At 36.4% G+C, this 14067-nt stretch overlaps 1 protein-coding gene across 2 annotated transcripts in view; it reads left to right on the top strand.

Annotated features, from left to right (window-relative positions):
- Positions 1 to 11920, top strand: part of phf14 (PHD finger protein 14) — an 82010-nt gene extending 70090 nt beyond the window's left edge. For both annotated transcript variants that reach the window (XM_079879473.1, XM_079879472.1), the window contains exon 18: positions 11214 to 11920. In XM_079879473.1, the coding sequence (XP_079735599.1) occupies positions 11214 to 11285 (72 nt within the window). In that variant the 3' untranslated portion in view covers positions 11286 to 11920. The remainder of the gene's footprint in view (positions 1 to 11213) is intronic.
- The last annotated feature ends 2147 nt before the right edge of the window (positions 11921 to 14067 follow it).

Below are 14067 nucleotides of genomic sequence, written 5' to 3'. Positions count from 1 at the left end.
ACTACACAAAGATAAAAAAAATATTTTTGCTGCTTGTTCAATTTATTTAAGCATTCCACTTAAATTTGTAACGTGGAAGTTAACTTAATTTGTGTTGGGACTACATGAATTACTTTTTGGTGAAACTTTAACTGAAACTAGGCAGGGAGTTGTAGTTCCCAGCATGCTTCATTAAAAACTGGGTGGTGAGATTAAATGTTAAAAGTAATGTCCATGTTGAGGTTTAGATCAGTTTCTGTAGTGTTGGGTTACCATTGTGACAAAAAGGGAAGTGTTTGCTTATTAGGATACATAAAGAGTGTGTTGAATTTTGCTTAACTCTGAGTAAAAAAATCATTAAGAAATGAATCATGTCAGGGTCATGTGTAAAATCACAATGGATTTTTTAATTAGTCACTTAAAATTGCTTTATTCCATTGAATGTACATAAACTATCTTTGTATCAAACTATTATTGATCTAAACCAAATTATATAAAAAAAAAAAAAAAAAACATGATGTAAGTTGATTGATTTATGTGGAACTATATATACACAATATGTATGAATGTCATTATTTATGTGACAAATAGAATGGGTTTGCAGGTGGGACTATTTGTGTTTTAGCCAATGAAGGACAAGTTAAATACTTGAGAAACCTTTTTGAAATTCCGTTTAGTAACACTAGTGCAGAAATGATATGCTCTTAATATTCAGGTAAATTCAGGTTCTGGGGATGATTATCTTCAAGCGCAGTTGTCAGTCAGAGCCTCGACAGACTGACCTGCTAAACAGCCTAATTAAGTTAGACTAATTAACTTAATTAAATCCCTCTCCCAGCCAGCTTTACCATGGAATGAAATTAGGCTCTTTCTTATTATTATTTATCAAACATTGATTGCCACCTGACAAGATCAAGGGCAAAATAACCTACCTTAATATAAGCAATTGCATTTTGACTGGTTTTCAGCAGGTCTCCTTCAGTTTACCTTCTCACACTGTTCTGAAGGCCAGTTGAATACGTGTTCAATGAGGCTTTGAGAGGTCAGGCATAAAAAGGCTGAGTTATTGTAGCTGTGCACCAGGCATAAATGCAGTCAAAACCAAAGGTTAGCATTTCAAGAGAAGGTAGCATGATCCTGAAAGTTACCTTGCACCGGTGAGTTGGATGGAGAGTGCTAAGATGTAGAAAAAAATCAATGCACCGGAGTCACGTCCATCACTTTAACTAGGCAAGCTGGATGCCTCATTCCCTCTGAGGGGCCAATTTTCAGAGTAAACAGGACCCTGGAGATGGCATGGCAAATTCCAGCTGTCCCGTTGGTCACTTTCTTAGTGCTTAGTGGGTTTTATTAACTCACTTACATTGCCTGTACGACAGGGTTGACCTGTAAAACCTTTCTGTGATGTAGAGACTTTATGATTTGGTAAAATGGTGCAATTTACCACCAAAACCATTAACCTTTTAAAATTTAAAATGGTTGAAATGGTTGGTCGACCTCAAACTGAGGCAAGTTCCGCAGCAGAATTCTAAAAAGCAGTGTTATGTCATGAAAGTGCCACAAGAGTTTAGAGTGCCATTTGGGACAGGGCCTGACTGACTTTGAGTGAGTCATTAAATCATTCACTGAATCAACTTGTTTAAAAACACTTATTCGATCAGGATTGATACTGACCCTTGCGGCCTTGTGGACAAGACAAGACAAGACCGTAGAGTGTCCCAATTGTCATTTTTGATTTCACAAGGGTCATAATGCGCCCTCAATGTACACTTTTGCTGAGCATTCACTGAATCAGTTTGTTCAAACACATAGATTCATTCAGGAATTAAACAGTTGACTGTCTTTGAGTGAATCATTTAATCATTTATTCAACTGATTTGTTCCGATGCACAGATTAATTAAGGAATGAAACAAGTGATTGTATTTGAGTAAATCGATGAATCATTCATTGATTCGTTTTAAAACACAGAGTCTTTCAGAAACGCAACTACTGTGTATTCTGACTAGTTTGTCCAAACATTGCAAGAGAAGTGAGTGTTTGGAAAGCCTGTATGCAATTTAGTTTGGAGCCAGTAATAGTGCAGAAATAACATGAGACCTGGTTTAATGTCTGAATTTATAGGTAGAGCCTTTACTGTCTTTAATTGGGGTGGCAGTGGCTCAGTGGTTCATGTAGGTTGTCTACAAACCAGAAGGTTGGTGGTTCTAATCCCCCGGTTCCTCCTGACCAAGTGTTGAGGTGTCCATGAGCAAGACACCTATCCCCAGCTGCTCCCGACGAGCTGGATGGCGCCTTGCATGGCTGACACTGCCGTCGGTGTATGAATGAGTGAATGTGAGGTAATATGTACAGCGCTTTGGTGGCCATGGGTCTGTTGAAAGCGCTATATAAAATGCAGTCCAATTACCATTTTAATTTTAGTTTATCATAATTAGCTACAAGACAGATACACTAAAAAATTCTATGTAAAAGAATTGTAAAATACTGGCAGCAGAGTCGCCAGAAATCTATTGTAATTCTATGGTATTAATACTGTGAAATTACTTTACATCCATTTACTTAAAAAAAAAAAAAAATACATGCAGTACATTTCTGTAATTATTTCAATTTACAAGACAGTCTAAAAAACGGTGAGGTAAAAACAACCCAATTTGGATCATTTTGGCAACAAAGCTCTAGGTCAAAAAGGGAACCCCAAAATAGGTTGGAAATTAATATCATGCAGGAAATTACTATAGTAAAAACTCAGGCAACAGTAATAGGCTAATAAAAAAGTGAACATTTATTTATAAGCAAGAACACCCAAAATGGACAAAAATATAGCAAAAGCAACATGAATATTTGTAAATATATACGTTAAACTCGTAAAATTAGAATATCGTGCAAAAGTTCGTGTATTTCAGTAATTCAAATTAAAAGGTGAAACTAATATATTTCGTTTATATAACAATATACATATGCATGATTATACTTTCAGAGGGGCGACATTTCTGTATTTAAAATCCTTTTTTTTTATTGATTTCATGTAATATTCTAATTTTCTGAGATTTTGAATTTGGGGTTTTCATAAGCCATAATGATCAAAATTAGAACTTTTGCACCTGTATATAAAAAGTGCAGAAAAGAATACAAACTCGAACTCTGTTGTAGTAACGAAATTCAACTCAAATGAAATTGCGTGTAAATGTTTAATAATCAATAATCTTGATTATTACAACAAACACTACAGCCAAAACCATCAGGCTGAGTGCCACCAAGAAATACACAGTCTGAAAGCCTTAATCAGCACTGAAATTTGGGAATAAATTATGTATTACAGTGAATCAATAAGATTTTTCCTTCTCCGTTTAATGCATTTATAATCACTCACTTTTAAGCGTTCTCAAGCCTTTGTTCAGTTCCAGCTCCTCAGTCACCGTTCGAGTGATTTGGATGGAGACAAAACACTCTGACCAAAACCTCCAGTTTTAAAAGAACGTGTTCCTCGCTTCAGTCAGTTTCAAAGTTGTCTCTTATGGGATTCGAAGTGTCATTAGTGCCGCGAACACAAACAAGTTAGTTTCAGGCGCCACCGTCCAAGTGACCGTCCAGTTTTTTTTAAAAACACTCTTTGCTGCAGTCTGTTTTAAAGTTCCCTCTCCTCTCCGCTTTGATTAGTTTTCTTCTATTTTCCACACATATTCCTGTCATGAGCGCCACGAACACGGTTAGGCAAAGACACCATTGCGCTGTTGCTTAAAATGCAATGCTTACTACTGTACAAAACCGTAATACATAAATACAGTAGATTAGTGTTGAATTTTTTTTATGGAAAACAGTGTTACTGTTTTTTTAATGAAAAAGTGTTACCGTTTTTATTTTTTTACAGCAATTTTTTAGTGTAACACTAGGAAGGATTGTTTAAATAAGTAGATGACATGCGTGAAGTAGCACTTCTCAACCCACCAGACAACAACAGCAGAATAGGAAGAGGAGGAGGCTTTCGTATGTATGCATTATTAATAAACAACCAGGAATTGCCTTATCACACTCCTTAAAGGTGACATTGAACATGACAAGACTGTACAACCCTCTGACCTCTGTGCTTTTAAGTGCATTTAATCTTGGACCATAAGTGTACAGTATATGCACTGCCTTGTTTAATGTGGCTGTATTTGATGGGATATCCACCCAATCTGCTGACAGAGGGAGATGCTGAAACAACTATAGGGGTTGTCTCCACACCTGCAAACACACCAACAGATCTGTTCAAAAATTGATTCTCTCACACTCCCATATGCACACGTACCGACCGGCACACTGTTTAACAAATGCAGCCTTAGAGGAGTGTTATTGTGTGATGCTATAAATCACAGTAATGAGGATCAGCAGACTGCATACTGTTCATAACAGAAAGGCCACACACACATTGTCCGTCTTGAGGTCTCCATCCTATTCTTAAAGGGATGGTCCACTGAAAAAGGCCATAATTTCAAACCTTTGTCTGTCTTCCATAAAACTCAAATTGTATACCCATTTTTAATTAGAATATTTTTTATTTATTTTAATTGTATTAATTATTTTTATATATCACGTGTACTATCTTTTTTAAAAGCCTTCCTAACCATCAGGGACTGGCAAGACGCACAAGCTGGTGTAGGTGTTTGCTACTCGGCAGATGCACCTCGTCTGTTTTCACCTGCGAGTGCGTGTTTTATTAGCGTGCTCTTAATTGCTCCTGCTTTTGTACTGGATGTTGTTTAGCTTTTAGTTCACTATCCATTTATTTGCTGAGAGCCTCCATCCATGCATACAGGCATGTAACCAATTTCCTCACAGAGTTTGAGCACTTACATTTATTTGTGATTTAATATTTCACCAGAAATTGGAAATGGAGAGAAAGTAGCTCTTCCTTTCCATATACCGCACCTCCTCCCTGCAACATTGGCTCTTATCAGATGCAAGTAAAAAAAAAAAAAGAAGGAAAAAAAGGAACAATCTCTGGCTTGTGCATTTTACTGCTGATTTAATTAGCCATCTCTTGGTAAGTTCACCTCAGTATCTGTCACACCTCACTAAAATGAAAATCCATTCTCTGGGAAAAAAAGGTAGATTAATGAATGCCCTTTGTAATAAATGAAAATGGGAAGCGCAAATATGCATAGTCATGAAATTTAATTGTGCTTTCTGGTGATTGGGTTTTGCTGGGAGAGGGTGTGTGAGAGAAAAGGCGATAGGGCCAGAGGTGGCTCAATGTAGCGCGTAACACACAGCTTCAGCTGCCTAATGAAGCGAGTGTTTATGACTGAATGCAATTGTGTCATATCCACTACAGTGAAACACACACACGTCCTTAGGTTTGTGCTTACAGACCACCATCACACTCAATTTGTTGTACTCATCTACAAACCCAGACATGCAAGTTTGATTCTCATGAAAACCAACACAATCTTAATGTATTTATCACTGTCCCTTTAATACTCACCAAGGCTGCATTTATTTGATCAAAAATAGTTCAAATGTAATATTGTGAAATATTATTACAATTCAATAGATCTGTTTTCTATTTTAATGTTTTAAAATGTAATTTCTTCTTTTGATGGCAAAGCTGAATTTTCAGCATCATTACTTCAGTCTTCAGTGTCACATCAAAAATCCTTCTAATATGCTGATTTGTTGCTCAAGAAGCATTTCTTATTATTATTAATGTTGAAAAGAGTTATTCTGCTGATATATATATATATATATATATATATATATATATATATATATATATATATATATATATATATATGTTATTATTTGCTGTCACTTTTGATAAGTACTTTTAAAAGTATTACTTTAAAAACAAAAAAATTCTCACAATACTGGAAAGCTTTAATCTGATTGGTTGTTTTATACAACTTCTGGAAGTAAGGTTAGGGATTTTTATCAGTTCGCCTAGTCATGTTTGCAAGGTACCAAAAACCTTTTTTTTTTTTTTTTTTTTGATGCGGTTGAATTAGATAATCATTCGCAAATCTGTATAAACTGCTTTTTTGCTTCTTATAGTCTCTTTTTTGGACAGTCTATATATATATATATATATATATATATATATATATATATATATATATATATTCTAAAAGTTTCTGTTTCTGTTTTTAATTTATTTTATATATTTTTTAATGTTTGCCTTTTATTTGTGGTATAATATATTTCAAATCAAATTGCCATTAAATAAAAAAAAAATGCCAGTCAGACGGTCTCTTCCTGTTTAAGTAGGCGGTCGTTGAATAAACTGCAATGTGGACCCAAAACTTTTGCTGTTTAGTCAAAGTTCTGGCTACGCAAGACTAGCCCTCTCTGGGCGCTTATAGCTTTATCAAATTACTCTGACTGGTAAATATTTTTCCACCATCTATATGAAGAGAGATGGTTAGGAGAGGTCATGAATAATCCCGCGGCCTGATAGCGCACTCGCTCTCTTCCTCTCTTTCTCTCTTTTTTCGTCTGGCTGAAGACACCCATTGGTTCAAACCACAGCGCTTCATTTCTCGAGATGTCTCTCCTGCTTCCTTACATGCTGCGTGTTTTCATCATCGTTGTGGGACATCAATCTGTCTTCCGCGGTGCATGCGGGATTGCAGACACGTGGCAACACCTATCAAATGGGAGGAGGTCAGAAAGCCGCTTCTTTCCCTTCGCCACATAAATGCTGTGTATTCAACACACATGCACAAATAAATACAATGAAAGCAGAAAATGCGATAAAGAAATAAGTCATACTAATTAGCCCGCTAATTCTTTGAGGACTGTGCCAGCTTGATAAAGGATGCTAAAGCTTATTAAAGTAAAAGCAGCGTTGTAAATTTTTAAATCTTTTTTATGTCTTTTTTCCGCACAGCTTTATTTTAATCCCACTTTATGAAGTTTGCTGCGTGTAGTGTGGGTGGGTGGGAAGAAAAAAGGAAGGGGGTTTGATTGTGTCGCTGTAAGGCAGCAGGGGTCTGCGACTCAGATGCATTAACACGCCACAGGCCTTTGTTGCCACCTAGGGTCCAGACCACGCTCTCGCTTTTCCTCCGACGTTGCTCGCCTAAACTCTCCCTTACGCTGCCACACATTTCTTTTTCTCACTATTTCACACGAGTTGCAGGGTTTTTTTTCCCCCTTTTTTTTTTTTTTTTTTGCCCTTTTAAAATCTAAAATGCAATTAGAATGAAGAATGTGGCATTTCATTATCATTCATGTATAAGCAGTAGCCAGAGGGCTGGCTGCCTCATGGAGAGTGAATGGCAGAATGAAGGCTCCAGCTTTCCCTGGAGGAGAGTGATGGAGATATCCCACAAAGCCACTGCCTGTCAGCGTGATCGGGCCCGCAGTGGGCCGGCGTCTCCACGATGTCTCTGCCTCACAAAGCAAATGTCACACTGTCAGCAAAATGAGCACCCTGTTTTTTAAAAAAGAAGATTTGAAATGGGAGCTTTATAGAGTCAAGAAGTGAACTTCACATATTGGAATTATTTTTATTGTGACATATATCACAGTATTCAGCAAAGCGTTTTCCTCTGGCTGGCAATGGGTGACCTGTGTGTGAGAGAGAGTCCTGTTCTCCTTTACCCCACAGCTGTGGTTCTCTAACTTTTCAGATATTAATAAGATTTTATTTTAAAAAATCTTTTTTTTTTTTTTTTTTTGCTTTGTTTACTGTTTAGCAGTGTGTTGCTGGTCTCCCATGTCTAGCACACCAAGGAGTGTCCAAGAGCCCTGGTTTCACCCTGCCCACAGGGATCAACACTAAATCACAAACGGGCCATAGCATGTGGGTCAACGAGTGAGTGTTTGTGTCCATGTGTGTCCATGGGAGTGTGAAAAAGCTCAATCGAGGCACTCCATGAGATTGTTAGCACGAACCGGACCACCCTCCCCTCTTGTATCCCTTTTAAGTGCTGACTGGCCTGATGATAACGTATGGCGCCAGAAGTAATTGGAAAATTGGCAGGCTTGTCAGAGAGATTTGGTGGATGGCACAGGCTGATCCGGCAGCAAGGTTCATGAGGTGTCGTCCCACCATGAGATTTATATCTCCGCACGGCCCGGCAACGGCAAAGTATCCAGAGTTCAGGAAAAAGTAACTCATTTTTCATAAGGCCTGGCTGCATATCAAAAGTCATCCACAGAGACAAGACCCATATGGGAGAGACATTGCTGAATAAAGCAAAGCTGTCTGTCCAGATTAACTGCTGAGACGGCTCCTGAAGCCACGTATTGGGCGTGTATCACAATTCTGATCTTCTAGTCTGAAAATTATGCTGGCATATAGCAGTTTTCTTTTAGATATGAAACATCCAAGGTTATTACTATTTAATTACTAGGTTATTACTATGTTGTTACTATATTCATTGAATCTGATTATATAAATGTATTACTAGTTACAAGAACTGTAGATGCTTTTAATGAGATGTCTGAAAACTATGACCTATAGTAGAATCCCATATATTGTGGCCATACTTTTCTACAAGCTTATTACTATTTAATTACTATGTTGTTACTATATTCATTGGATTTGCTTCTATAAATGTATTAATTGCCATAAGGAACAATATATGCTTTTAATGAGGAGTCTGAAAACTATGACACAGTAGTTTCCCATTTATTGTTTCCATATTTTTTTACAAGGTTATAACTATGTAATTAGTAAGTTATTACTATGTGTTGCTATATACATTGGATTTGTTTCTATTAGTGTATTAATAGTTCTAAGGATCTGTAGATGCTTTTAATGAGATGTCTGAAAATGTTGACCTATGGTAGTTTCACTTATATTGTGGCCATACTTTTTAAAAAGGTTATTACTGTGTAATTACTAGGTTATTACTATGTTTTCTATCAACATTGGATTTGCTTCTATAAATGTATTAATATTTCTAAGGAACAATAGATGCTTTTAATGAGATATCTGAAAACTATGACCGATAGTACTTTCCCATATATTGTGGCCATACTTTTTTTACAAGGTTATTAATATGTAAATTAGTAGGCTATTACTATGTTTTTGCTATATACATTGAACTATTAATACACTTATAGAAACAAATCCAAAGGAACAGTAGATCATTTTAATAAAGATTTCTGAAAATGTTGACCTATGGTAGTGTCACACATATTGTGGCCATACTTTTTAAAAAGGTTATTACTATGTAATTACTAGGTTATTACTATGTTTTCTATAAACATTGGATTTGCTTCTATAAATGTTTTAATATTTCTAAGGAACAATAAATGCTTTTAATGAGGTGTCTGAAAACTATGACCTATGGTAGTTTCCCATATATTGTGGCCATAATTTTTTTACAAGGTTAATAATATATAATTATTAGGTTATTACTATGTTTTTGTTATATACATTGGATTTGTTTCTATAAATGTATTAATAGTTCTAAGGAACAGTAGATCCTTTTAATAAAGATTTCTGAAAATGTTGATCAATGGTAGTTTCACATATATTGTGGCTATACTTTTTAAAAAGGTTATTACTATTTTTTTCTATAAACATTGGATTTGCTTCTATAAATGTATTAATATTTCTAAGGAACAGTAGATGATTTTAATGAGGTGTCTGAAAACTATGACCTATGGTAGTTTCCCAAATATTGTTGCCATACTTTATTACAAGGTTATGACTATTTAATTACTAAGCTAGTACTATGTTGTTGTTATATACATTGGGATTTGTTTCTATTAGTGTATTAATAGTTCTAAGGAACAGTAGGTGCTTTTAATGAGATGTCTGGAAACTATGACCTATAGTAGTTTCCCATATATTGTGGCCATACGTTTTAAAACGGTTATTACTATGTAATTACTAGGTTATTATGTTTCCTATAAACATTGGATTTGCTTCTATAAATGTATTAATGTCTAAGGAACAATAGATGCTTTTAATGAGATGTCTGAAAACTATGATTAATAGTAGTTTCCCATATATTGTGGCCATACTTTTTTAAAAGGTTATTACTATGTAATTACTATATTTTCTGTAATCATTGTTTTCTTCTATAAATGTATTAAGTGCCCTAAAGAACAGACGTTGCTTTTAATGAGGTGTCTGAAAACTATGACCTATGGTAGTTTCCCATATATTGTGGTCATACTTTTTTATAATGCTATTATTATGTAATTACTAGGTTATTACTATGTTGTTACTGTATTCATTGAAATTGCTTCTATAAATGTATTAATTGCCCTAAGGAACAATATATGCTTTTAATGAGATGTCTGAAAACTATGACCTCCAATTGTTTCCCATATATTGTGGCTATACTTAATTATAAGGTTATTAGTAGGTCATTACTATGTAATTACTATATTCATTGGATTTTCTTCTATAAATGTATCAATAGCTCTAAGGAACAATAGATGCTTTTAATGAGATGCGTGCTCTTGATTCTTTTTGTAAGTAAAGCCATGAATCATCATGTGCTTCTCCGCTTCTTTGAGTATAGTGTGTGGTCAGGGCTCTGCCATCACACATGGCTGTGCGTAGATGTGTTTATTAACCTTTGCAGGAGGGGATAATTGCATCTGTCAGACTCACTTAAAAGCTGAGATGGCCGTCATTTCCTGTTTGTCGTCTCCTCTAAATTTGCAGGTTGTGTAAATGACTCTGGCATGACGGTTGCTCTTTGTTCACTGCCGTAGAGGTGCAAAAATTACCATTATTCAGAGTTAAGCATTGCATGTTGAAATACAGTTTAAAACTGGAATTATTGCTAGTGAATTTCTAGTAACATACATTCAAATTAGACAAGAAAATGGACACGGCCTAGCTCTTTCAATTCGTCCTGTTTTGTGGTCACACTTTATATTAGGTATCTTTAACTACTTACATTAACACTGAGTACACTGAGTCCATCAACACCCCCAAAGCTCGCACAGTCGTTTACCTCTTTGTGGGTTCGACATTTTTCTCGGTAACAATAGATTTGATTTATAAGCTGTTGAATGTTTGATTCTCACATTAGCTTTCTTGTGTGTAAGCAATGCTTCTATCCGCTTCTTCTGGTTTACTCAGATCATCATCTACGTTTGTTTTTGGATCCAGAGATGTTGTACTATTTCAAAAGATCCGCAACAGCGCCCCTTACTGTAAAAAAAAAAAAAAAAAAACTGTGAAAACATGTATAGCCAGAAAATGGCAGGAAAGCGTTGTCATACGTGACGGAAAATCTCATCAATGGAGGTTAATAAGATATTTTTTTTTATTTTTCAGGAGGAAGAACCACAAGAGGTTGACGAAGAGTCTGTGAAAGAGGAAACGGAAGAGCAAGAGATCCCAGACTGAAAAACTCTCGTTACCTTATCGTTCCCTCACGTGAAATAATCGTCTTGCCTACACAGTCAGCACCATCACCTAATTCCCTGCTGAATAGTGGGATGCAAAATAACTTTCACAAATTAAATCAACAGTCGAGAACTGCCACTGCTTCACAAGACTGAAACTTTTCTCCTTTGTTAACCAGGAATTGATCAAATGACCACAATTGCCAGCTTAAAAAATTGTCAACGCTGTGATCTCTCTATATATTTTTTTCAAATATATAGGGTATTGTATAGAGTCAATGTATGTTCAAGTCCACCGCCATGAATGAATTTCAGCGTTCAACCCAGGGAATCTTTGGAGTGCTGGAAGAACAGCAGGATCTAATGCCAATGCAGCTGATCATGATCTTCATATGAGCTCGTTTTTACCTTCAATACTCTATGCCCAATCAAAGCCTGTTTTTTAAAGGTTATTTTTCATACACTAACATTTCCCATGACTCATGGATGTGAATATCATACTGGTGTTGTGTGTCCAGAGTTTCCTCAAACAATGTTTCTGTTATACAGCAACTGCACACTATTTGTTCCTGTCCCGTATACACCTCTTTGTTTATCAGCCCTTTATATATGCTTTTGTTTTTATTTTATTTAATATTGTTTAAACACCAACATATTATAGTGTAATAATTAACTTGCATTGACATTGCATTGAAACTGACAGTTAGTGGCTTGTGTTATATAAATAATTCCTTACTTCCTGGTGGTAAGAGCAAAGTCTATTTTATTATTTTTTACAAATATCATTTTTATACCTACAGTATATTCCAGAACATCCTTTATCATTGACAGTGTTATTGTCCATGCTCATGTTTGAGGCAATTCTCAGTCAAAAAAAAAAAATGTAATCTGCCTCAACACTTGAGCTCCAGACGAGTCTGTATTTGGGTACTTAAAAAAAAAAAAGTAATAAACATTACTTGTGTTTTTTTAAAGTCATTTTTATCATTATTATTTATTTTATTGTAACAGGACCATAACTATTTAGATTCTATCATGCATACACACACACACACACACACACACACATATATATATATATGAGTGGAGTGGGGTGGTGTGGCGCAATGGATAAGACACATGCCTTTGGTGTGAGAGACCCGGGTTCGAATCCACTGTGAGACACCAATGTGTCCCTGAGCAAGACACTTAACCCCTAGTTGCTCCAGAGGCGTGCGACCTCTGACATATATAGCAATTGTAAGTCGCTTTGGATAAAAGCGTCAGCTAAATGAATAAATGTAAATGTAAATATATATACATACACTCACCTAAAGGATTATTAGGAACACCATACTAATACTGTGTTTGACCCCCTTTCGCCTTCAGAACTGCCTTAATTCTACGTGGCATTGATTCAACAAGGTGCTGAAAGCATTCTTTAGAAATGTTGGCCCATATTGATAGGATAGCATCTTGCAGTTGATGGAGATTTGTGGGATGCACATCCAGGGCACGAAGCTCCCGTTCCACCACATCCCAAAGATGCTCTATTGGGTTGAGATCTGGTGACTGTGGGGGCCATTTTAGTACAGTGAACTCATTGTCATGTTCAAGAAACCAATTTGAAATGATTCGAGCTTTGTGACATTATCCTGCTGGAAGTAGCCATCAGAGGATGGGTACATGGTGGTCATAAAGGGATGGACATGGCCAGAAACAATGGCACTAAGGGGCCTAAAGTGTGCCAAGAAAACATCCCCCACACCATTACACCACCACCACCAGCCTGCACAGTGGTAACAAGGCATGATGGATCCATGTTCTCATTCTGTTTACGCCAAATTCTGACTCTACCATCTGAATGTCTCAACAGAAATCGAGACTCATCAGACCAGGCAACATTTTTCCAGTCTTCAACTGTCCAATTTTGGTGAGCTCGTGCAAATTGTAGCCTCTTTTTCCTATTTGTAGTGGAGATGAGTGGTACCCGGTGGGGTCTTCTGCTGTTGTAGCCCATCCGCCTCAAGGTTGTGCGTGTTGTGGCTTCACAAATGCTTTGCTGCATACCTCGGTTGTAACGAGTGGTTATTTCAGTCAAAGTTGCTCTTCTATCAGCTTGAATCAGTCGGCCCATTCTCCTCTGACCTCTAGCATCAACAAGGCATTTTCGCCCACAGGACTGCCGCATACTGGATGTTTTTCCCTTTTCACACCATTCTTTGTAAACCCTAGAAATGGTTGTGCGTGAAAATCCCAGTAACTGAGCAGATTGTGAAATACTCAGACCGGCCCGTCTGGCACCAACAACCATGCCACGCTCAAAATTGCTTAAATCACCTTTCTTTCCCATTCTGACATTCAGTTTGGAGTTCAGGAGATTGTCTTGACCAGGACCACACCCATAAATGCATTGAAGCAACTGCCATGTGATTGGTTGATTAGATAATTGCATTAATGAGAAATTGAACAGGTGTTCCTAATAATCCTTTAGGTGAGTGTGTATATATATAAACATCCCATCGAGGTTTGTATATATATACTGTATAGATGTATTAACGTTTGTAGTCCCACCATGATGTAGAAATGCTTCAAATGGCATTATTTCGCAATTTTATTGTGGGATGCAGCCGAGAAGACATCACATGAGACTGTGGCAAGGGGGATACAGACATTTCATGTATTTAAATCTGACTATTTTAAATGCAAGATTAATTTTATATTAGGTATTAGTTTAACTACTCTATTGGTTGTCACCAAAAAAAAAGTGAATTGGTGCCTGAAATGCTTTAAAATATGTAATA

Source organism: Squalius cephalus (assembly GCF_949319135.1).
Source record: "Squalius cephalus genome assembly, chromosome: 8".
In the NCBI taxonomy this organism is placed as follows: Eukaryota; Metazoa; Chordata; class Actinopteri; order Cypriniformes; family Leuciscidae; genus Squalius; species Squalius cephalus.
The sequence above is the reverse complement of the archived record's forward strand: the minus strand, read 5'-3'. Positions and strand labels throughout refer to the sequence as shown.